This window comes from Sebastes umbrosus, chromosome 11, assembly GCF_015220745.1.
Source record: "Sebastes umbrosus isolate fSebUmb1 chromosome 11, fSebUmb1.pri, whole genome shotgun sequence".
NCBI lineage: Eukaryota > Metazoa > Chordata > Actinopteri > Perciformes > Sebastidae > Sebastes > Sebastes umbrosus.
In genome coordinates this window covers 23,637,150-23,662,732 of record NC_051279.1, presented here as the reverse complement: position 1 = coordinate 23,662,732, position 25,583 = coordinate 23,637,150, and the positions used below count along the sequence as shown (strand labels likewise).

General features: G+C 38.4%; 1 protein-coding gene across 4 annotated transcripts in view; it reads right to left on the bottom strand.

Moving 5' to 3' along the window:
* Window positions 1-25,583, bottom strand: part of adcy2a (adenylate cyclase 2a) — a 65,774-nt gene that overhangs the window by 29,393 nt on the left and 10,798 nt on the right. For all 4 annotated transcript variants that reach the window (XM_037784870.1, XM_037784872.1, XM_037784871.1 and 1 more), the window contains 2 exons: window positions 24,018-24,215; window positions 7,388-7,549 (listed from right to left, as the gene is read on the bottom strand). In XM_037784870.1, coding sequence (XP_037640798.1) covers window positions 7,388-7,549; window positions 24,018-24,215 — 360 coding nt within the window. The remainder of the gene's footprint in view (window positions 1-7,387; window positions 7,550-24,017; window positions 24,216-25,583) is intronic.

Here is a 25,583-nt window from a genome sequence, read left to right as displayed (position 1 = left end):
CAAGCAGGTAATAAGAGTAATGTGCAGATGTGAAATTCTATCAGATAAAGCTTAAATCGAGTGTGAGTGCTGTGATGAATTATTGGTGAACACTCAGCAATTAATCACAAAGAATGCGAATGAAGGTTGTTTTGGTCTGAGAGGGGAGGTTGTGATATACACACCTGGTGGGAGAATTTCTACTTCTGTGAAACTAATCACTGCTCTGAGTTTAATTCAGTTTGGATAAAATCAGATTATTCCAAAGTTCTAGACATACATTCATTAAAATAAGTTATTGAATTGAAAATGAGAGACCTTGATATGTTTTATCCATAAAGAGCATTCATCTGCTGTAAAGCAGAGCTGTGTAGAAATACTAAAAGACTAAGTATATATTTACATCAAGCAGCCAGATCATTCTTCCCACCTTTTAGTAAAAGATAAGAATATAGTTTTTGGAAAAAACATCACAGTTGTACACACTCCATGCAAGAAAAAAGTGTAATTAAATATTTCTAAATATGACAACATGCACATAGTAAATCTGGACCCAACAGGAAGCATTCACCTCTTCAACAAATGAGCCGGTTCATTAAGACTCCAATGAGCCAGCACTGTAAAGTTTAATGGACTTGACAAAGTGGAGATGTCAGCATGGTTCCCTCTCACTTAATACCCCCTGGGCAGTTTGTATGCACACTGGAGCAATGCGCAAGACTGTCGACATTTAATGGGTGACATTTACAAATCTTTGGTAGGATAAACTGGTGTTTTTTTTTCATGCATTTTGCTGAGCTGAACTAAAGTCAATTAAAACTCCCAACATACCGCGAATGCATGCATACTGAATGTGTGTCAGTCTGTGTGCCTGTTTGCATGCACGTGTGGGCTTTCAAGGGAATAGTTTGACATTTTGGGAAATAAGCCGATTCCCTTTCTTGCGGAGAAAAGATGAGATTAACACTCACACACCTTCATGGTAAATATGTAGCCAGCAGTCAGTTAGCTGAGCTCAGCTTAACACTGGAAACAGCTAGTCTGATCTGCTTAACACCCAAAGCGTACAAACAATATGTTGTGGTTTTACGGAGAGTTTGGGTGTTTCTTGGCCAGGCACAGTTACCTCCTGGAGTCTTGCCATCACCGTGAGGTTGCCAGGCAACCAGCGTGGACAATGGATGCTGGCGCTAGCTTCGGTGGATTTCCTTATCTAACTCTCGGCAGGAAAGCAAAGAAGCGTATTTCCCGAAATGTCAAACTGTTCCTTTAAAAGGGCCTTGAGCAACAAAGTAGATACTAATTGATGTCCACAAGGGGTTTCAGGATTCAGCTGTTATCCGTCTTTAGCCAAGTAGGCAGAGAAAGACAACATTCTTTGTTGCCATTGGCGTGGTTAAAGATAATCTAAAGCTGCCTGATACAAATAAAGTCTTAGGCTGTAAAATGTTAGACAGGGAATCATCACTGAAACAGTTACGGGCTAAATGGAGCACATCAACAACAGTTTGTAGGATAACTAGAAGAATTAAGATAAAACCAGCTGGCTGCAAGATCTTGAAGATGTGAGTGCCTCTTAACAACAGCAGCCGTTTCAGGGAGAGCCCAGGATTTCTCATTAATCTACTTCACCAACTTCTTCCCAAAAGATTACAGTACCTGAACCAGTGACCTTAACATCCCCAACTCTGTAAGCAACTAATGAAAAATGCATTCAGAGCGATATTTTGTTCACAATTCAAGTTGGAATGTACTCAAAATAACACATGTAAGGATTTGCCTTTGGGTTTCTGAGTTGTTGGTTAGACAAAATAAGCAATTTGATGGCAGCTTGGGCTCTGGTAAAATGGGATAGACATTTGTGGACTAAATTATTTAGATTTTTGATTTAGAAACATCAAGGAGGGGACCAATTTGGAGTGCTCCTATAAGTATCTGGCTGTAGAAAAAACATAATTAACTGCATATCTTTAGCATAGTCATTTAAACTGACATTGCTACTGGCTAAAGCAATTTAATCTCTGGACAAATTACAGCGTCAGAAAAAGTCTTCCATTCAGTGTCCAACCAGAGGTAATTATTCAGTCAGATAATGTAATAAAGTCAAAAAGCGTGTTATCCAATTTGCCATCTGATTGAACAGCAAGTTGTAGTGCCACAAATCCATCAGCCTCGCCTTGGCAAATGCTTCACTGAAAGCTGGAGAGGTTTTCATAGCTGCTGTCCAGTGGTTACCCTCTGACAAATACGCCTTAGAGCATCCTGTCACCCAACCTGACCGCTCTTATCTAAAAAGGAGCATGTAAGCCTGAGCCTGTCCCGACACAAAGGGTTGAAGAGACACTGGCGTTTTGCCAGCGACACACAGAAGAGGAAAATGCATGCATGCACTCTCTCCGTCTGACGCACACAAAAGCACAAATATACAGTAGGCACACACAGACACACACATACTGAACACAAAGGAGTTGGAAATATGGAAAAAATCCTCTCTGACAAATAACATTGAGACGTATCACAATATAGTTCATTTTCTGGAACTAAGTAGCTGTTAATGGACAAAAACAATTTGTTAATCCAGCAAATTAAATAATTAACAATTTTAAGTACATCATCACATTGATGCAAAATTAATATAAAAATCCAATACTGCCATAAAGCAGTCCTGCTCCTTGTTTTTCAACATTGCCCATAATGACCCGATAAAACCACTGATATTAAAGAGATCGTTAGTACGGTAGAAACGTTATGACTTAAGTTCCTGACGGTAGACAAATTGATAGTGTCACTATATGTGTTGTCATATTGCCCTACGCTACTGTACACAGGCATCTAACAACACACATAATGTACATGCTATGCCTTACTGTACATGTTAAAAACTACAAGAACTCATAATGATACCCAAAAATTGTTCTAATGGAAAGAGGGACGTATGGACAGTACATATGTGTGGGTGTATTTTTGTTTCTATGCACTGTATCTCACTCACCTCACTCACTCACTCACTCAAAGCTGCACACAATAGAGAGACACTACTTCATGTCAACACACAAAAACATACAGTCCATTATGCATTTGGATATCTACGATAAGCTTTCAGATAACAGTTGATTTATTAGTGTTTGCTGTTCAGAAAGACAGATTGCAAATTTGTCAAATTACAAGACACATCGCTGTTTCATAAGGATCGTTACCTCACCCAGGCTATTGCATTTCAGTTGGTCTAATATTACTAGCATTTAGCATGTGTGAGAGACACTTATAAAAGATACATTACAATAAGTAGATTACAGTTAACTGATAAATAATTGTAATGGGCAAAGTAACAAGCCTATCTGGCTGGAGCTAAATACAATTGTAAATGTTACTGCATCTGTCTGAAGTGCTCTTACACCATAATAATTAGCATCTATTCCAATAATATAAATGAACACAGTGTTACAATGTGTTGTAGAAACACTACCCGGTCAGGAGCGGGTTTTAAACTACTATACAAACATAGATACTGGTTACTGGAGAAAAAGAATGAGGGCTTTTAATTCCCCATGGTGCTGTAAGTGAGTGGCTTGTTTTAAGACCAGGAATAAAAAACACAGTGTAGCTACAGTCAGGATTGCAGGGACAACACATCCGACCTCCAATCTCTCTCTACTATTATTGAGTTCATGGGGTTTATTATTTTCAGTTTTATTTTGAGAAATATACAATGGTATGGTCCCATTTTTTCTTCCTATAAAAAGGGGGCATTTTTGAAACTCTGTGCCAGGTGGTCTTAAACTATTGACACCTACAAAATATACACAATCAAATGAAAATTTAATCATTTATAAAAATGTATTTTTCATGGTGATTTTTTTCACTTTTATATATATTTTAAACATAACATGTGAACATGTGAACATGTGAACACGTGAAGGCAAGGTTGCTCTTGACTCCACATACTAGCTACACACATACTGGATTTGTACCATAATACATCATGCCTTATTCATCCCCGGTCATCGTCATAACCACAAATACAGACTTAGCCCTAAGCAGAGTCAACAAACTGATGAAAAACAACATGACCGTCATTGACAACAAACAAAATGCGGATAACGAAACATAGAGCAGCCAGGATTTGGCGGCGTCTGTGTTTACTAGTTGGCATTTCGTTTCTTGGCAATGTCACGTCTTGCCCAGCATGCCATCTTGACTGCCGATTGAGCAGCAATCTGTCTCCTTCCAACAATGCCTTTGTAACTTGACACACGCAGACTGTACGAAATATTATGAATGCTTTCCTAATGTGTCTGTCACAATCATCAGGTAAAATAAAATAGCCACTAACAATAAAATATCTTCAAAAGGAGTCACATCCTTTATTTTAATTCAGTTTGATTTGAAGTGTTTTGTTTTCTCCTCTTCTCTGCCTGTCATTCATTCAAAGTCCTCCAAATTCTTGATCAACAATTCCCACTTCAAACATTACAGTGTAAATACTACCTATCATACTTAAGCATTTGCACAACTCTACAACAGCTCTATCAATGTATTTTGTGGCATACTTCTACAAAAATGATCTGAATAAGATACTTTTTCCCTTCTCACCATGCATGTTGTCTGTTCATTAACGCTGGTCATCACTGTCATTTCCATTGTCTTGACTTTAATTCTGTCTTCGATTTCGGTATCTTTGTCTGTCACACTTGTCTGTCAAACTTTCCTAGTGCTTTGTGTCTTTCTATTATTCAGTTGACATTGACAACAACACTGGCCAATTAGTCTATTTTTTGTCAACATTATCCTCTCTCAAATTCATGGCACAGAAATGAAATACTATATTTTAATTCAGCTGCTGTCACGTGTTATTTTCTAATTAAAGACTACCGTTTTTTAGTATATACAGTATAGTGCAAACATATATAATTAAAGTATAAAATGTCACATATAAATCAAACTATAAAAAACTATATACAACTATTTGAGGAGCACACTTTACCATTAACCATTTGAAACCATAAAAATGAACAAGGGGGAGTTTTGATATGTGAAGATCTTTTAATTGGGAAAAAAATAGACTGTTTCACTTTCACTTCCTTAGTGAGAAGAAATTCCAAAACATGCATCTTGGTATTTTGTTTTGCTTAAAAAAATATTGTAATGATGGAAATAACATAAATAATGAATTGCTCTACAATTCAAGTAATAAGTAATTCATATTTCCAAACATCCTTTCTTATGCTTTCACACTTAACTGATACTATCCAATATTTCTACACGGGAGATTATCTTAGAGGACACTCCTCTCTGGCAGATTTTCCACTGGAATTATGCTGACAGGCAAACTGACCTGATGCACAAGAGGAGCAGGCAGATAGTGACCATGTAGCATACAGCCACAGGCTGCCCAGATGCCAGTATGCCAATGCTACAGTTACACATGAAAGAAAAATAGACCAAATAACAGGCCATCACGGCCGAGTTCACAGAGGCAATAGAGAATGTTTGTGAAGGTTTAAGAGTAGAGAATAGAGAGAGACATGAAGATACAGGCACAAGAGAACCATATTCAAGTACCAGGATAGAGCTCTAGCTACACAAGCACTCTATTTATTGTCATTATGTTCATCATTTTGTAAGTCTATGTAACACTGGAGATGTTTTCCTGTTATCTGAAGGACAGTATGTCTTTTGAATACGAGACTATAAATGGTCCTTTTTGATTTATTCTTGAAGAGAGATAGGTTAGTGTTGTCCTCATGCTTGGAGAGGCTTTTAAAGCTTGCTCAACCAGCAATTGTTACCCAAAAGCTGGACTGCTGAATACAGGGTATCAATCCTTTAAGCCTGCAAATAATCTTAGTATAGAAAATTGTACCATGAAGATGAATAACAATTTATGATAAATTATATGTATAGAAACAATTTAGTCAGACTGTGATTGAGCAACCGGACTGACAAACAGCAATTCACACAGAAAAGGCGTAGAGAAGAGCAATTTACATGTAGGAGGTCGCCGAGATGAGAACATGGTATAATAATAATAATAATTACTAAACCCTTTTTGTACACTAAAAAATGCCCTTTGTGGCTCTGAAACATTATATTGCATCCTGGACTGAAATCTATGATGATCAGTGAGGTGTGGATTCTGAAACATGTTTGTTAAAACTAATGTTTCTTTTATGCATTACATGGATTTAGCCATAGGTGTATTGTTATCATTGACTTTTGGAATCCGGTTTGAATGAGCTCAAATTAATTAAAAGTCGGCATTAGTCAGATAATTGGTTTCCTGATATTGCTATTTCTTCCAGCATATGCCAACTGCCTGAACATTTTGCGCTTGAAACAATAACACTGCTGGAAATAGGGTGACCTTTTAATAAAGTATAAAAAACACATTAGAATTTCCATCACTCACCTGCTATGCTAAATCCATTTTAGTTTAAAGGTCACATTTGTTTGTTTGCTAAAAATACAGACTGTATGATTAAAATGACCAGAAATGAGCAGAATGGGAAAGGAAGGAAAAACAATCCCATTAAGATTCAATCTGGATAATAAAACAAAACAAATGAACAACAAGAGCAGTTACACTTCTCATGAAGTATGGATGAGGCAGAATATAGTGCAGCTATTTCTAACTCGAACAATATTTAATATTTACAGTGCCGTACAGTGTATATTTATGATGTTTCATAAGACCCCTGACAGAAAACTAAACTTGGATCTCTGTTGTTGGCAGCAGGATGCCTGTTTGCAGAGTGTAAACCACTTCATGTATGTTTGTTTGCTTCAAGTACAGTGAGCCCCTTCAGTGTCTATTAGAAAGCAGCGCTCCCTGGGAACTGGAGGTACGTAAACCTCTACAGGGAATACAATACACAGCAAAAACTTAAACCCAGGTTGAAAATATCCAAAAGGAGTCTTCAAGCGTTCTTTATCAATATGTTGTTTTCTTAATGGTTAAAGGTTAATGACTAGTACATGACAATACAGGTCCACTGAATGTTAGTGAATGAATCAAAGAAAACAATTCCTATCTTTTCTTGGCTAGGACCAGTTACCAACTCCAGGAAGTTATTGGTCCCGGCAAGGAAATAGTCCAGCACATAAGCCCCACATAAAACTCTCAGCAGGAAAGTAAATATTTCTGTTGTGACACACAATTATACACTAGTCAAGACACTGATTAATAAAGATTAATGAATAAATAAATTGTGGTGTGTGCATATTTTGAGAATAGTCTCTGTTCTATTGTCTATCAATGTGAGAGAAGAAGAAGAAACCTTTATTTGTAATATACATACTCCTAATAAACATACACTTGTGTTTGATCAGCTTACCTGCCACACGACTGTATGTTTATTTGTCATATACATGCTCCTAATAAACATACACTTGTGTTTGATCAGCTTACCTGCCACACGACTGGTTCCATGTGATCAGCTGTGGTGGACAGGCAGACACTCAACACAATGGTGTGGGAGGCGGAGGTCAGGACGCTGGCGATGATGGCGTCCCACATAGAAAACGGCAGCATGGTGTAAACCACAAACACAATGAACAGGAAGAATGACACCTGCGGAGAGAGAGAGAGACACATTTATGACACACCTGCAGAGGCAAGCGGAAAAGAGAGAATGAGAATGAGAGCAAGAGAGATGGATGCACAAGAAGAGAAAATACAGACAGGAATAAAATATCAGTGTTGACAGTCCTGTGGGGAATGAAAGAGCGTGACCCAAATCTGATCACCGCCAACACTGCTTGCTAAAGTGAAGTTTATTTATGTACAGCTACATCAGGAAGCATCAAAAATATATAAATAAAGAATATAAAAATCAGGCCGGCTCCGGGAGGTATTCGATGTCAAGCTAGAGACTAAATAAAAAAAGAGAAAAGGAAGGAACATATATTTGTGCCATTAAACTTATTGCAGTGTTGTGCACTAAACTGTCAATCCAGTGTAACATTAGCCCCGTTTCCACCAAGAAGTTCCTGGTAATTTTAGTCCCGGGACTACTTTTTAAGGAACTAAAAGGTTCCTTCAGCCCATTGTTGTCTGTATTTCCATATCGGTCTTAAGACCAGCGAAGATTAGGCAAATTAGTCCCCTGACATATGAAAATGCAATGACATGGGACGAGGCCTGATAGCGGTCGCAGTGGTAAACACACTCCTACAGCTTATAGTTCAGTGTGCCTGCCTGTTTCATCCAATAAAAAAAAAAAAACATTGAAAAAAATTAAAAAATTAACTCGTGATGACATTTACTGCTGCATAGTATTTACTGATACACGTTGGATGTAATGAATGAAATACAGAGGAGGAAAATGAAACTAAGAGAGTCTGTCTCCACAGTAAATCACCTTTTGAGTGTTTGATTATTTATTTGTGCTTTAGAATGTAATCACCGTGAAACAATCAGAAAATAACTGTTCTCTCATTCACAGCACCATCGCGCTGTCTGTTTCTTATACCGCTCGCCCTCTAAGCTCCCTCAAGCGATCTCTCCCTTTTTCTCTGTCTTTTTTTTTTTTTAAATGAGGAAGACGACAGCAAAGCCTAACTTTACTTTTCATTTTATCAAACAAAGAAAAAATTATCTCCCTATATCCTAAAATGGTCCTTAATAGACACTAGAGTACTTCCTTGTCTATGAATGAAGTAGTACACGAGTTGAAGCCATTGAAGCAGCGGTGCTGTGTGTGTGTTTCACCGATCAGTCATCCTTGCAAACACCACCCAGAAAGTTCCGGTACTTTCAGAACATACTACACCGCAACCAGGGCCCTTTTTGGGGTAAGAAGTACCCGGAAAATGTCCCCGGAACTTAATTTAGACCCTGGTCGCTGCGGTCGAAATGCAATGTTTTCCTCAAAAGGTTCCCCAGTATCGGGGGAAAGTTCCTGCGGTCGAAAAGCGGCTATTCTTAGTGTCTTCGGCTTACCTAAGCTCCCTTGATTACAAGAAGCAGAAAATGGGACAATCAGCTCTCACACTTCAAACCTGACACCTCTAAAGTAGCATGTAGAGTGCTTCCCTTTTCACCCAAGCTCCACACACATATAAACACACACACACACACACTTCTGCTCCAGGGTTAAAGCAGCTCATCTGCTGTGGTGAATGGATAGAAAGAGGCTAGTGTTCTCACAGACACACAGCCAGGTGCCAGTTAACCTTTCCTGGGTTATTTGCTGGGCCAGTTGGAAAGCGGGGTTAGGATATGGGGGCGGGGGTGGGGGGCGGTGAGATGGGAAGAGGAAAGGAAGCAAGAGAGAGGGAGTGCAATTGAGAAACAGAACCTCCTCTGTTTAGGCTTGGGTGACTAACACAGTTCCACACTGCTACTTTCTTAATGGCCAACTATGGTAGTAAATGTAAATAGTAGCACATATCAAGACATCATTTGTTCCCTTTAAGACAATGCTTTATTCATGTTTAAGTTAAAATTGTGCTCAAATGAGTAATATATCTTCTGCATTTGTAGACCTCCTGTCGCTTCACTGCAGACAAAAGTAGGACATATTTACTAATTAGTCTAATCATAATCTTCAATGCGGATTCTTTTTTTTTCTCAAATTGTAAATAATAATGGAGGACATGATAAATCAAAATGCCTTACAGTAATATTACAACCATCTTATAGATCTACTGTGCAGTTGACACACTGTTTTTCTGTTCACCAGCAACAATTTGAAAACAAACTGTAGTATTAGTGGAAAACATAATAGATGATATTCAACTTACAATGCCCGTTTAAAAAAAAAGAAAAGGAAATCAATGTTTTTCCTGCGTAGATAATTGCTGGCAATTGCCAAAGTGGGACAAATGGAAAACTGATATTTGCTGCAAAATGTGTTTGCTGATTAAATTTCAAAGCTTTCTCAAAATTCTGCTTTTGGTTGCTATATGACAGTGTGATCAGCAAGGAAAGAGATAGTGACCGCTAATCTTTCAAGAAGAGAGGGTAAGAAGTCAAGTGAAAGCAACACGTGGAGGTCAGCATGATGCACCAGAAAGGTTAACACTTGAAACTGAAAGTTAAAACTGCAGACTCCGCTAGTAAGTCATTTTCTCAGGTAAAACAAATGTTATTTAGTAACCTTTAGCAAACAGGCACGATTTGCTATTTAAATACCAAAGCACTGCGTGTACCAGCGGCCGGTGAATAGAGGGCGCACCTGTAACACCCCACCAGCTACAAAGCTTCATTCATAGTCAGCGAGCATAATGAATTATTATTATCAAATAAAAATAAGTAAATTCATTCGTTCAGCCGTGCAAAACACACTTAGTCAACACTAGCTTCCTCCTGATCCTGCCTCCATCTTATACAAGTAAACGGGTGTAAAAAAAGGGCGCAGAAGACAACAACCGTAAACCAATAAAACTATGATCTTTTAAAACATTATATAACATTAATTAGTGATTGGCTGAGTACCCAATCTGATTGTATCTGATTCAGCCGGGGTTTCCGCCAGTGTATCGCAAGCCCAGCTAAGCATCGGAGGATTATGTATTTTTAATATGTTTTTTAAACTAAAATGTGTTTTACGGGTAGCAAACTGCTTTAAGGAATAACTCAGTGCGTAGGTTGAGTGCTTAACATTAGTGAGTGTCAGTGTGCGGTCGAGAGAGAGAGAGAGAGAATGAAGTTAGCCGTAACGTTATAGCTGTGAACGTAGCACTGCAGTGTGCGTACAGTATAGGATGTCGGTGAATAAATGCTACAACTACGAAAGACCCAAGCCAAGTTCCTGTGTCTTGCTTGCCACCTGCTGATTAAAGTGAAAGGAGTGAGCTCTGAAGTTAGCCACAGGTTCGGCTCAGGCTCGCTTAAAGGCGGGTATGACGATGTTCTCCAGTATACACTATTTATTATATTGGTTGAAATGGTCTTTTCACCCCGACAGCGATCCATTACTCATGAGCTCTGAAAAAGGACTGGAAAAAAGAGCTGTCATATGTAGCTGCTGTAATCCTGGAAAAAACATCTACCAATCACTGCCTCGAGGTCCGCTTGGAAAGAACCAATCAGATGCCTCCCTGCCTTCCTGCTCGTTCTCTACCCTTGGCATGCACCAGCCTGAACTCGATGTTACATTCAAATGATGCTAGCTTTCCAACATCGTCGACCCTATCTTTAAAATGGGCTCGGGCTGACCTTTAAGGTGGACAAGCTTATTCTCATTTTAGTGACAAGCCGTTGTCCAGAGTTTACTCTGCACCCCTGGAGGAAACCCTGATTTAGCTGTTGAGTAAATGTAACAATCTTCTATAGTTAGAGTCAAAGCTTAGTGCATCAAGCTAGAAAACTAAATTGCTAGTGTGTAAGCGGAAGCCCTGCCTTGCCTGTAGCCCCAACCAAATAAATAATGATCAATACAACAGAACTTGTTTTAAGGCGAGGGTCTAGCTGCAGAGCTCAAGGGTTTTAACAGATAACTATAGAAGTTCACCTACGTACCTACAGTACAAGTATACATTTTACCTTGGCTTTAAAATTGTACCACATCAAAATGAATGTGCTCATTATATAAAAATAAAAAGGTTTTAAACTACTGATTGTGAATTTAGACAATTAAATGAAGTAATACTGTACATATTGTACATTCAATGTTGTATTGATCACTACACACTTTATATATGGCATCATTCAAGCTGTATCCATCAAACTGAAGGTGGATGTCACTCACTGGCCAGTGTAGTAGGATCTTTTCATAAAAATACCAGTAGCACCTTGATATTATTGACAACCTGATATATCACTCTAACCATAATTCCCTGCATGACGGCTGCAATCCTTTGCCAGTAATTTACCGCACTATGGGGATGAAGAAGGAATCAGAGCAAAAAGAATCACTTTCAATAAAGATTATGTTAGGCTCATACCTTCAGTTGGTCCATCTTTTCTCTGAACAAACAACAGAAGGCCACTCAAAACAAGCCATTATTTTTAAGATTACATAAAGTGTAGTTTGGCTGAAATGTAGAAGATGGTAACACCATATCAACTGTTACAGACGTTGAGCAAAATCTATATATTAATACTTGACACTCAGTTGATTAAAGCACTTTGTATTAACAACAGCATAGGGCTCTGAATCTACTGTTGAGGGTACATGTTTGGTGTATATTATGTTCCACAGCGTCAATAATAAAGATTTGAAATAAAGTAACATTGATTTTTAAATTAGAAAACATTAACATATACGGTATACATCATGTTTAATGATCCATCCAGTATATTTCCTCTTTTTATATGACTGTTGAAGTGCTGGACTGTCTCCTCAAACATAAATTCTGAAGGCTATTCTGCAGGAATGATGCAGCGTTTCTTAGTGTTTGTCAACAGCTATAAAAAAAACGTATTATCACAGTAGTGCATCATATTTTCGAATAAAGCATGCCCCTCAAGTCTATTCCAAACACCAACACAATAATACTGTACTGAATGTCAAGAGCCTTGAAAATGCTGTTCGACACATCACCACATTGACAATGAAAGGTTTTTATAGTTATGTCCTACCTGTGTGACAAATTGTCATGCCTAAATGAGCAGCAGGTGTACTGCTGGTTGCTGCTTTTATTTCCTGTGGTCTTTAAAGAGCAGGAAACAATGTCAAATGGCTTATTATAAACTAAGACCCTGTGGTAACACACATGGCAGGCCATGTTTAAAGCTGCTGTGCAGGTTTTTTAATATGATTCATGAATATAATAGAAATACATTCTATATATAGTCTGCACATATTATCTTATGGAGAACTGACAAGCAGCAACACCCTGAAGTGACCTCTTTTTTTCTTTGCTATTTCTTGTGAGAATTCTATCTGTCAATCAAAAAAGGTTGCAAATAATCGCTAGAAACATATTTCTATACATAACGGCATTTGCTTGGAGGTATTATTATACTGCATGATAGATACAATCACGCATGATGTAGGACTATGTGTAGTAGGCACATTGTACATCTAAAACAGACCACATAAGCAAAACTTAAAGGGCGGGTCCATTATTATTATTTTTAGGTTTTTATACCATTCTGTAGCTTCCCAGTGGTGTTCCTTATGTATACAAATCTGAACATTCAAATTTTGGAAGTACGGATGTTTTAGTGTCAAAATGCTATTTTCCCAAGCCCTTCTAAAAATGTTTTCCAACGTGACCTGACGTAGGTTTCTGCATGATGACGTTGCTACATATATATACATAAAGACTTATCCATAGTCAGTGTATTACCGAACGTTACAGTAACTAAGATGGCGATCGGCACGCTCCAAGTTTGGAGAAGCAGACAAGAGTACCAGCACGGAAGCTAAGCAATGTACTGCTTTGGACGCCACATTAGTTCGGATCCGAAAGTCACACAATAACACAAACTAACCGATCGAGGCAGAGGTAGAGCAGCAACTCCCGTGTTCTGCGAGGTGAAACTACTGTTTTTGTCAATGAAAGCTGGCGGCTTTGAAGAAAGCAATATAACAGCTTTAGTTCCCCATCAGAAAGGGCTGTCTGATGGCAAGCTAAAGCGGTGAAAATATTCTAAATATAGCATACACTTAAACTGATATCTTTAGATGGACCTATTTAAAGTGGCTAAAATAAATGTTGCTGCTGCTCTCATCCACAGCTGCTTTACCTTGCCATCAGTGTCCTAACCCTGTGCAAAAGCACCCAATGATTAGCCAGCACACAGGATCCCACTTCTTGGTGTCAACCTGAATATCTGACCATTTCTTACGAAAGTCTGTAATGATTTGCCTCTCTGGGCTGGCACAGGTCACTGCTGCCTTGGCATTGTGCCACCAATTTCTCTTATTGGATCATGGCAGAACTATGGCCACCAAACTGTACAGCCCCTCAGCCCAACCAACCTTTGCAGCAACTGTCTTTTTTTTCATCTGCAGTCTGGCATTTCCATTTCACTACTATTTAAGCTGTTTACATGACTGCATAAACCAATAGCTCCCTGTAATCCCTTCTGCATGACCCAAAATATCATGTTGAGTATCCAGAGAAAAGAGTCTGTTCTGTTTTTGTTTTTGTTTTTTTTAACCAAGCAGGGATGGTGCAAAATATTTGAGCCCAACAACATTTACACAACTCTTGCCTTCGTGCATCTTGCCAGCTTTGCACCTACAAGAATAGCTAGTTGGCCTGTCACAGCCCGGGGGTCACGTTCAGGTGCACGCAGCCGCACACAGAATACACGGTATGTCACAAGCGTGAATTCCATCCGAAAACTTTTAGCTGTACACCGTTAGCTGCATATGCTGAGGTTAGCCCAACAAGCGGATTGGCGTGCGAGTCAGTCACACTAAAGAGAGCACGAATGGAACACCGGAGCTGGAAGATTCGCCTGTGGGTTCCCGGTCAGCTACAACAGCAATAGAGAGTTGTGTATAAGATAAGGAGGTATGTCAGCGTTGCTCCACCATTGTAGGGGATGTGAATGGAAGCACATGAGATGTTAACACACATTCGAAAGCATCACCCAGATGTGCCGACCACTGGAATGATAGATGTTTGGGTGCTTTGTTAGTTTAAATATAGGCAAGGTGGAACTAATTGAAACACTATGTGTTTGAGGAAAAACTAAACAATCAAGTGCAAATTAAGAAAATTCAAACAGGTGAATTCAGAACAAATACATTAAGATACGTGGTTTTCAAAGTAAAATATTTCAATGGTATGAATTCAGTGGTGTTTAAATTTAAATATTTAGTATTCAGTGGCTGCTAGAATTCAAATACACGTGTCTTATTTGCTTCCATAGTATTAACTTACTTCCTACTACAAGAGAGTGCTGCTAATTGCTGACAAATATCATCTAGCACAGCAACATAATTTGCTTAGAGTCCATCAAGCCTTTTTTCTGAATTAACGCTCTGAAATCCAATGCAGCTAGTGAATCGTGAATGTACCGAGGATAATGGAGAGGCTGCAGGGGGAGAGACACCTGCTGAGTTCCCCTGCATAATTGATACTTGATGCAGTAATAAAACAGTGAGGAGCTTCCTACAGTATGGTTAAGGCAAGCACATAAGGACCCTCTCTCTGACAATTAAGTGGACAAGGCTTTTTTTGTGGTTCATTGTGGTTCAGTCAACTCTGCTTCTGTCCCATGAATCATTCCTTGATAATGACACTGAGGAGGGTTCATAAAACAAATTATAGAGATGGAGTGTCAGATTACATCAGGCTTTTAGTCTACAGTCTGTGGCAGAGATTAGTTTACAGGCTTGATTTACAATGTGGAGTGTGTATGTGGTTTTTTATTGTGTGTGTGTCTATGTGAGCATGTGCTGTGTGTGTGTCTGCTATATAACCCTAGAAAAAGACATTTATCTTTTATTTCTAGCTATTTTCACGGAATCTGAGCAAAAAAAGACAGATGTTGATTGATGGTTGATTTATAGTTAAGATACAGATGTAAATGCAGTAGATAAGAAACATTAAGCCAAAGTGCTTGGTTTGTAATTTACACAATCAGTCTGGCCATGTCGACTTTCATGCCTGAGATAAATTAAAGTGTTAAGCACAAACAATATATTCTTTTCCATTGTCCTAGAATCAAAACTCAAACCTGATCTAGGAAAATTGCTTAGTTACTCATCCTCTTTACGTGTTATCTTGCATCTCTCCATGTCTCTCTCTTGCCTCCCTCCCTTGTATAACCCCCTCGTCTTTTCTTTCAGTATTTCCTGTCCTATTTTTCACCATCGACCCTCTTCTTTACTATGCCAACCTGGCAGGCTTCTTCCCTCACCCCGACTCTGCTTTCCCCACCTCCTCTGTCCTAAAGCCTAATTAGGCTGGCTGTATACTCACAAAGGAGTGTGTGTGTGCGTGCGTCTGTGCATGTGTGTGATGGACAGGGAGGGACACAGAGAGAAGGAAAGGAGGAGGCGAGGCAGGGTCCAGACATCTCTCAGTGAGGGGTAGAGGCTGGACCACATAGATAAGCCCATCTCCCCACCGTCAGCAAACACAGAGGGCTTTGTGGGGAGAGGATAAGCATCCAATTGATTTCAGGTTTGAAAACGGAAAGTGTAGTGTATACAACTCAGAGAGTCGGGATGGTGAGCGCTACACAGCTGAGGGAATATTTGGAGCCTCGATGCTGTTTCTTTTACTTGACAGTGTACAGTACAGTTTGTAATGTAACCATCTCTTGTTCTCTTACTGTCTTGTTGTTTATCTGTGAGGATGTCAACACAAATAAGATAGTTATTTTGACAGCTGACTTCATGCCACTGGAGTAAAAAAAAACATGAGGACAGTAGGGAAAATCAACTAGTTTTGTCTAAAGCATAGCAGAAATGTAACTCGAATAATATTAAATTGTGAGTAGACTCAAGTAGTTTAAGCTACATAAGTCATGTTATTTCCCACAGTTGTTTTCCCAACTGTGGCACTGTCTCTTGTCACGGTGCTTCAGTGTTAATCCTCTTCTATATCACTGCCGCAGCTCCTCTTCCAGCCTATTCTCTTCCTCAGATTTATGATATGATAACTTTCACTTGACACATCGCAGAACATATGTTGTTATATTTTGCAGGATAATTTCCACATTTACTATTAAACACATGTTGTTATATTTTACTGCATACTGATGTGTTGCATTTCAAAGAAGGGAAGCAATATACAGTCCCCTCCAAAACCATTGGAACAGCGAGGCCAATTCTTTTATTTTTGCTGTACACTGAAAAAAATTTGGGTTTGAAATCAATAGATGAATATGAGACAAGAGATCAGTATTTCAGCTTCAATTTCCATGTATTTACATCTAGATATGTTAAAAAACTTAGAAGATAGCACCTTTTGTTGAACGCATCCACTTTTCAAGTGAGCAAAATTATTGGAACATGTGACTGACAGGTGTTTTTGGTTGCCCAGGTGTGTCCTATTACATTGATTACTCAAACTATTTAATTGCGCTGAATGTCTACTCTCAGTCTCAGCTTTGGGTTTTGCCTGTGCAGACTGCATTTATAGTTAAAAAGGTGTAACCAACATGAAGACCAGAGAGCTGTTTATGGGGGAAAAGCAAGCAATTTTGAAGCTGAGAGAAGATGGAAAATCAATCAGAGCCATTGCACAAACATTGGGCACAGCCAGTACAACCATTTGAAATGTCCTGAAGAAAGAAAGAAACCATCAGCAGTTGATGACAGAAACATTGTGAGAGCTGTAAAGGAAAACCCTAAAACAACTGTCAGTGACATCACCAACAACCTCCAGAGGGCAGGAGTGAAGGTATCACAATCCACCGTTCGCAGAAGACTTCAGGAACAGAAGCACAGAGGCTACACCAGAAGATGCAAACCACTCATTAGCAATAAGAATAGGAAGGCCAGATTGGAATTTGCCAAAAAGTACAGAGACGAGGCTCAAAAGTTGTAGGGACAAAGTTTTATGGACTGATGAGACAAAGATTAACCTCTACCAAAGTGATGGAAAGGCTAATGTGTGGAGAAAGAAAGGATCTTCTTATGATCCCAAACACACAAGCTCATCTGTGAAACACGGTGGGGACGGGCTCATTGATCTTCATTGATGATGTAACACATGATGGCAGCAGCAAAAAATGAATGCAGAAGTCTACAGAAACATTTTGTCTGCCAATTTAAAGAGAAATGCAACCAAACTGATCGGGAGATCCTTCATCATGCACCAAGACAACGACCAAAAACACACTGCCAAAACAAACCAAAGAGTTCATCAGGGGAAAGAAGTGGAAGGTTTTAGACTGGCCAAGTTAATCTCCAGACTTAAACCCTATTGAGCATGCATTTTACCTGCTAAAGAGGAGACTGTTGGGAGAAACCCCCGAAACAAACAACAACTGAAAGAGGCTTTCCAGGTGAAAGCCTGGAAAAGCATCACAAAAGAAGAGTGCAAAAGTTTGGTGATGTCAATGGGTCACAGGCTTGATGCAGTTATTGCAGGCAAAGGATTTGCAACTAAGTATTATTCATTTTCATCTATTTTAAGTCTATCTGTTCCGATATTTTGGCTCACCTAAAAAGTTGGTGCTCCATTACAATCGATGCTATGTTCTAAGTTGTGTAACAGATCTAGATGAAAATACCTGGAAATAGAAGCTGAAATATTGATCTCTCGTCTCATATTCATCTTTTGATGTCAAACCCAAATGTTTTCAGCGTACAGAAAAAATAAAAGGAATTGGCCTCGCTGTTCCCATGGTTTTGGAGGGGACTGTATCTAAATACATGCTTTGTGTGTTTTTGGGGACTATATTAAATGGCATTAATTGACAGTGACAGTCAGAAGTCCCTATTAACAGCAAAGGCTAATTAAAAGATGAAAAAATGCCGTCAATGCTATGAATAGAAAGATGTTTCAGATATGCAAAATGGAGAAACTGAAAAGTAATCATCCTTAACCACTTTTTCTATCTTAAATGATCACTGCACAAATACTGAATGAGATTTACAAGTAACACTGAATTGTTCAATTCCATTAGCTGGCTGTATTTTCTTTGTGCAGTAATTGCAAAATTGTTGTTCTATGATAATCAAATAACAAAACGGTATACAGTGTAGAGTCTACAGGCAAGTCTGTCAAATGTTTGATGTAACTCTTTTCTGTGGACCGTCAGGTGACTTAGACTTGCACAGAAGAAGCGTCAGGTTATCTTAAAAGGCTTGATAATCAGTGAGGCAAGAGAGCATGTCCTCAAATAACAGATATGTAGATTTAGTGTGGGAGAAGCATGGTGATCACATCCTGCATAACAAACCACTATCATAAATTAAAGATGAAGCTTTTAAGAAATTGTAAGAATCTCATAATTTTTCCTCTTCTCATTTTCTTCTGGTAAGTATGTTTTTATAATTTCTTCATGCTCTTTGTGTCCTGCAGAAATCCTACATAGACACTACTGCCAGTTTGGGAGAAATAGTTCATTTGAAGAGGCGGATGTTTTGCTGACTAGCAGCTTGTCACTAAAATGAGAACAGATGGTCCACCTTAAAGCTCAAGTTAACTTTGACTTTATTCAGCAGGTGGCAAGCAAGACAGAACTCTGCTTGAGGCTTGAGGTGTTATGGCACTTACTCACTATATCTAGTAAATGTGTATGTTTGTGTGTTAGAATACAAAAGTCAAACGAGGCAAAAACCACGACCAGGAGAGCAGGAAAATTCATACATAACATTTACAGTGTATCCCAAAATGGTACACTACAACTTAACCACAAACCCATCACTGTATATCAACAAAGAACCATTAAGAAAGGATTGCTCAGATACAGAGAGATCTTTAGATTTAAAAATATATATATATATATATATATACACAGTATATACTGTATGCATTCATATCTGCAATCACCATATGGCAACATTGTTAATTATTCAGACATTTAAGTCAGTTATTTAAAGCACATTACTGTACATGCTGGTATCTTAGCAACTTAACTACAAGTCCTTTGGTTTTCACCAATTTCTTTTCTTTTTTTCTCTTGTTAAATATGGAATTTGTAATTGCAACTATGGGCAGCAGCATTTTTTCATCCACTGACTAGCAACAGCAACATTGTGTGAATGACATGGGACAAAAGCCATCATCCTTAATGAGCTTAGGGCTATAGATGGCAGGTGAGGCGGTGGGAGAGAATGAGGCCCTCCCTCTAATCACTCTTTCATTCCCCTACTTCTCATGGCTACCTCCTCGCTACCTCCTCGCTACAGCACAGAGAGCATTTAATTAACTCTGACTTTTACTTCGCCTCCCTCCGTTTCTTTTCTGGAGCAGACATCCACTTAGCAACTGCACAGTAACACCAGGGTGACCACAGATTCAAAGACTTGGTTATTAATACAATTGGCTGATAAGCAAAGCTTAGCATGCTCCAAGTCTGGGATTACATGAGGAAGAACCTAAGCAGCAAGGAGGGTAATGTCTTCAAATCTTACTGTAAAACCCAGGTCCAAAATGATTTATGGGTTTAATTCTGTTGAATCTCCACATGTTAAAGACTTACTCAGACTACATATGCAAAAATAATCATGGTGATCTTAAAATAAGATTAGGATCCAAGCAAATCAAAGCATTTACTGAATGTAGCGCTGCAACTAACTATGGTTTTCATTATCAATGCATTTTAAGATTATTTTCTCAATTAACTGATTCATTGTTTGGTCTGCTAAATGTCAACATTGTGACAAATTGCCCTTCATAATTTCCCGGAGCTGAAGGAAATGTATTGTTTAGTCTGAACAAAAGAGCAAATCTCAAAATATGTATTCACTATCATATATGACAAGGAAAAGCCGCAAATCCTTATATTTGTGAAGCAGAACGAGCAAACGTTTGGCATTTCTGCTTGAAAAAATGAATTTTCTGATGCTTGATAATCGTGTTTTCTGAGGGATGACTAGCAGTGTCCAAAAATCACCCCCTCATTTACTATTCCCTACATGATAGAAACACAATAGTTTACTCTATACTAAGCAGTAAATTTAGATTTTTATAAATCATCATTTTGCAGCACCACTGACAGGTGTAGAGTTAATTTTCGCATCTACAAAATATGAAGCATTGCATTGTGGCATTGTTATCAAACAATATTATACATGGCACGGACACTCATTCTGTTACAATGTGGGAATTTTTGAGGGCACTCAAATAAAAGGGTAGACAGTAAACATAGAACGATATATTGCAAATACAATAAGATACAGAAAATGGAAAAACCTTGTTGCAGTTTCCTTTGTTTTCTTTTTATTATTATTTAAGGAGCACCGCAACATGGGTTCTAATCTTTACTTACTTCATCTCGCTTGAGAGCTGCAGCACTAAGTGTTATTGGCATGGGCAAACTGTTGTTAGCTGACACCGATGGTATCTCTTGCAGTAATGGACTGAGAAATCAATGGCATTTTATTTCTACAAATTCATCGTAGATTAAAATTATTCTTTGCTGTCCCTCCAGCAGATTCACAGATTAAATCCAGCATCATATTGTAATGCCAATTTGTATCATCTGAAAGTCATGGCACTCTGCCCAACAATCAAAATACTCTATGCATGAAAGTGCTGACCCAATGGCATGTCCCTGATATTTGTAGTCAACCTCATCATCAATAACTCATCTGACATTTTCTGTCAGTTTCAAAAAGTACAAATCTGAAGTGACAACGACGCGTTTAAAGTGACTGGCAGCTCATTGGTATATTGGCTTCTTATTGAGCTTTGATGGTTTACAGGTCAGTCAATATATGTAAACCGATTAGGTCCAACTGATAGGTTGAGAACTGCATTTGTCAATTCAAATATAATTTGGTGCCTGGGGGCTATAAAGCTGAACATCAAAATAACTGAATAAAGGAAAGTCACATTAAAGTGCAATTATATGATATTATTCAGTGGATGGGCCCTGTCCTTTCTAAAATATTCATTTTAGTATGGTGACTAGTGTGTCTAGGCCTAAAAATCCCCATGCATGCTAATAGAATGCTAATACCCTTTTTCATTTATCCTGGGTTATTGGCAAATAGCATATATATAATATATTATTCAAAGCTTTTTCATAACTGACTGCATGAAAGGGTGTGACTCACACTAAACTAGATTATATCATTTCACAGGTACCGGAAGCAGGTTCTCTGTTGATGAGATTAAAGTATACTGAATATACTCTATACTAAGGTGGAGCAATATGTGAACAATGAGTCATTTCCTTAATCTATAATGTGGCAGCAAGCCCCTAAAAACACATATAGAGCAATGCCAGTCAACAATAATGTCTCTTCAGATAAGTGTAATTAACATGGCTAAGACGCAGCAGTCAGAGAGCAGTAATGGCATAATGGCCTGAAATGTTCTAGTAAGCAGAAGAAAGAAATGAATGGTGTGAATCAGTGCATCTTCAGCTACCTCTTTGTGATAGATAAGGCAACGCTAGGCAACTCTCTTACCAAATAATGTTGAATGAGTACAGCTTTCAAACAATGAAGACCTAATGTACTGTGCTGCTTTCAATGAGCCCTGTTGCAGGACGCATATGGCTGTGGCAATGAAGATGCTGCTGTGTGTTTGTCACGCCACATTTACCTGCAGATGTAATGTGCTACCGAATGTAATATATATAGTATAGTAATACTGTGTAAAAAGCTGGCCTTTATATATATATATATATATATATATATATATATATATATATATATATATATAAAAATAATTTCAACGAGTCTGCAGAGGTGCCCTCAAAGCTTGATAAATGCATGGACAAAAAATATGTATTGATTTATACGAGTTGATTTACAACAGTTTTACACAACACATCTGTCAGGATTCCTCCATACCAGCTGACTGCACTTTTTTCCACCAGTGTGACTCCGATATATGGTCGGCTTTCTAATCAAACAGTAATAATATTCCATGTGGCTGCATGTGTGCATTATGTTGATGTAATCAGCTGTCTGTCACATGCTGCTGTAGCAATCAAGTCAAATTCTGTAATTTCAATTCAGCTTTTCTAGCAGAAAGCGTGAAAAAAAATAATGTATGAAATGTTCTGTGGTGGCAACCCAACACTCATGACCTTTGACATACAGTTTGTCAAACTCTCTTTTCTTCGCTATCTACCATCAGTTGTATTCCTCTACAAAAATACAAAAAAAGTATGTGGCATTACACAAACAGAGACCAAAGGCATAAAATGCCAAAGTAGCCACCATAATGTATACATCCGTGCAATGTGACAAAACATATTGCAGCAAAAGAAGCAGTTGGCCATTGGAAAATGTCTCACTAAATCTTGCAAATAACGTAACCTCAAAGAAATCACAAGAGATTAAATAAAAGCTTAAAAAATGTACTATATACTATGCAGGATTTTCCTTAAATACAATGTATAGACGCATACAAAAAATAATCCCTCTCAATCATCACTTATAACCCACTAGAAGTGTGTGGCTGTGCCTTCTGCTAGTATTTTCTTACTTTCTTCTTATATTGCTGTGTTTGGGATGCTTTTGGGTGTCAGCCTTTGGGCATTGGGTGTGTAGCCCACACATGCTCAAGTATGTATCCAAGAGGAAGCTACGAAAATGGTGGACACAGCGCCGAAAAAATGCAAATATAGCGGACAAAGCTCGTTCCAAAACGAGAGTAATCTGGCTGGCTTTCACTTTCGCTGCTGTATTTGATGCTTCAGGTGGTACACTCGGCTGAATGTTGTGTTTGCAAACAGTAAGCTACAATTCCTGCATAGTATGCCTTTAAGGAGTTTTTTTTTCCAAGGCCTCTGAATCCCTAAGTCTTGTTTCACATTTATTGATGTTTTTAACTACACTCTACGCTGCAGACATGAGAATCTACACTCCATACGCTCACATCATAGACTGGTCTGGAAAACATCTGTATATGTTTAGGTATTAGACAGAAGACAACTCAAGCAGAACAGAAAATGAGTGAATAAAATCCAAGTCAAACCTCTAGCTCCTCTTGCTACAAGATTCCATGCTGTTTTCTGGTAATGAGGGGAATCGTTTTGGACGAAAGTGTCATATTTGTAGATAAAAATGTCCAGTCAAGTGGAAATGATCAAGCTATGCATATGGCTGGGGTTAACTTTCACAAAATGTGTATTTCTAAAGCCAACAAAATCTCCACAGATGCTCGTCATTCACCAAAGGAGAACTCAGTTTAAGAGAAAAAAAGAGCAAGAGGAATGAAAAGAAATTATGCATTAGCAACATCCAAAATCCAATGGCCTAGATTTCTATCTTATCCCTTATGCATTTACATTTGACCCATGTTCGATTTGTTGAGATACTATAAAGCATTAATTCATTTTCAAGAGAACTTCGGAGTGAACCATGTACTGTGTTGAACATTAAATTCAAAGTTGTCATTTATAATCTGTTGTATTGGTTTTTGCTTTAAGCCACAAAATCTCTCCTGAAAGTACCAAATAAAACAGGAAAAACAAATAGATCACAGCATGTACCACATGTTCCTCTACAACAAATACATTCACTACAGATTACATCTCTGTGTCTTACCTGATCCCACGGACAGATGATCCCGCCAGAAAACATAAAAAGGTAACCCATGGCAACCAAGCAGGCCCAGATGACCAGGGAGAAAACACGTAGAAGCTTCTTGAAGATGGACTCAATGCAGACAAGTACAAAAACAGCCAGGAAGATAGCCAGCGCCGTGGGCACAGTGATTACAAAGGCCACGTGGTCCTCAATGTTCTGAAAAAAGGACAAAATTAGAAATTAGGGAACATAAGAGAGAGACAGTGAGACACGTAGACACAATTTAATAGAGAGGGGAAGAGATGTGTAATTTATCAGAGAAAGGAGGAATAATTAATTAAAGGGAAAACTAGGCTTGCCAGAGAGAGATAACGAAAAATTAAAAGACTTATCGAGGGGGCATGAAACTGCCTAACTGTGATATAAAAAGCCACTCCTCTATCCTCGTCTTTCCTCTTTAGTGTCCTGAAAACACAAACAACCAAGGCAGACATGTGACTCACCCAGAGAAGCAATAAAAACAATAAAACAGACCTCTTTTTTCTGCTTTTTTAAGCACAACAAGGTATCACTACTTAGACAACCATCTTTGCTAGAAGTAATCTGAGAAAGGAATCAGTGACGAGATGAAACAAATGCCCTTTCACTTCAGTAGCTTTAACTTTCTGTTTGAGCCACAAGGAATTGTGACAAGACTCAGAAATGAATGGGCAGAATTGGATCGATAAGAGAAATCGGTATAGATAAACACTTATAAATTCCCATCCCTAAAAGTAGAACAACATTTAAACTGAGAGAGCATCCTATGGAGTGAAGAAAATCGCTAAAAAGCCGCCAGTGTTACGCAGTAGCAAAGTTGAAGCCACATCCATAATGGATTTGCGGCTGCTTTTCTGAAACACACTTAGATCTGAAAGTTCTAATAAAAATTTCAGGGGTTTCTTAAAAGTGGATGTAGGGGAATAGCACAGTGAAGGGAGTCGTTTGTGCTGCCTGCCTTTGACAAGTCTCATCCCATCATTGCTTTTCCAGTACTGTGACGGGGGATGGAAAAAGGTCAGGATATGGATATGTAGGTAGATGTGTCACATCCTCACTGGCACGTTAGGCTGTGTAGGTAAGGAAATCTGTGAAATTCACTGATATCTATCAATCAAACTTCAATTCATATTCACCCCAAATAGCCTTGTGTGTCATATTGTTATTATATATATGTGAATGGTGATTCCAACTTTTTACCTTCAGGGTCAGTAAAAAGATGCTCAGTGACACTGTATCCCCATCCGTGAAGACAGCTTTGTTTGGTCTTCCATTCATGTAAATTACACTGCATAATCCAAATTAATGAATGGAATATTTTCTTTTAAACTAGTGTTTTAAATATTAACAAGCATTCTGTTATATTAAAATGGAATAATATGTTGTTTTTTATTCAGTGCAGTCACTCAATCCATCATTGTTTTGAGAAGCGACCTAACCATCAAAATGTTTTTAGGCCAGTCTATCTCACGGTGCTCTTTGCATTTGTCCTTCCTTCTCTCTCTCTCTCTCTCTCTCTCTCTCTCTCTCTCTCTCTCTCTCTCT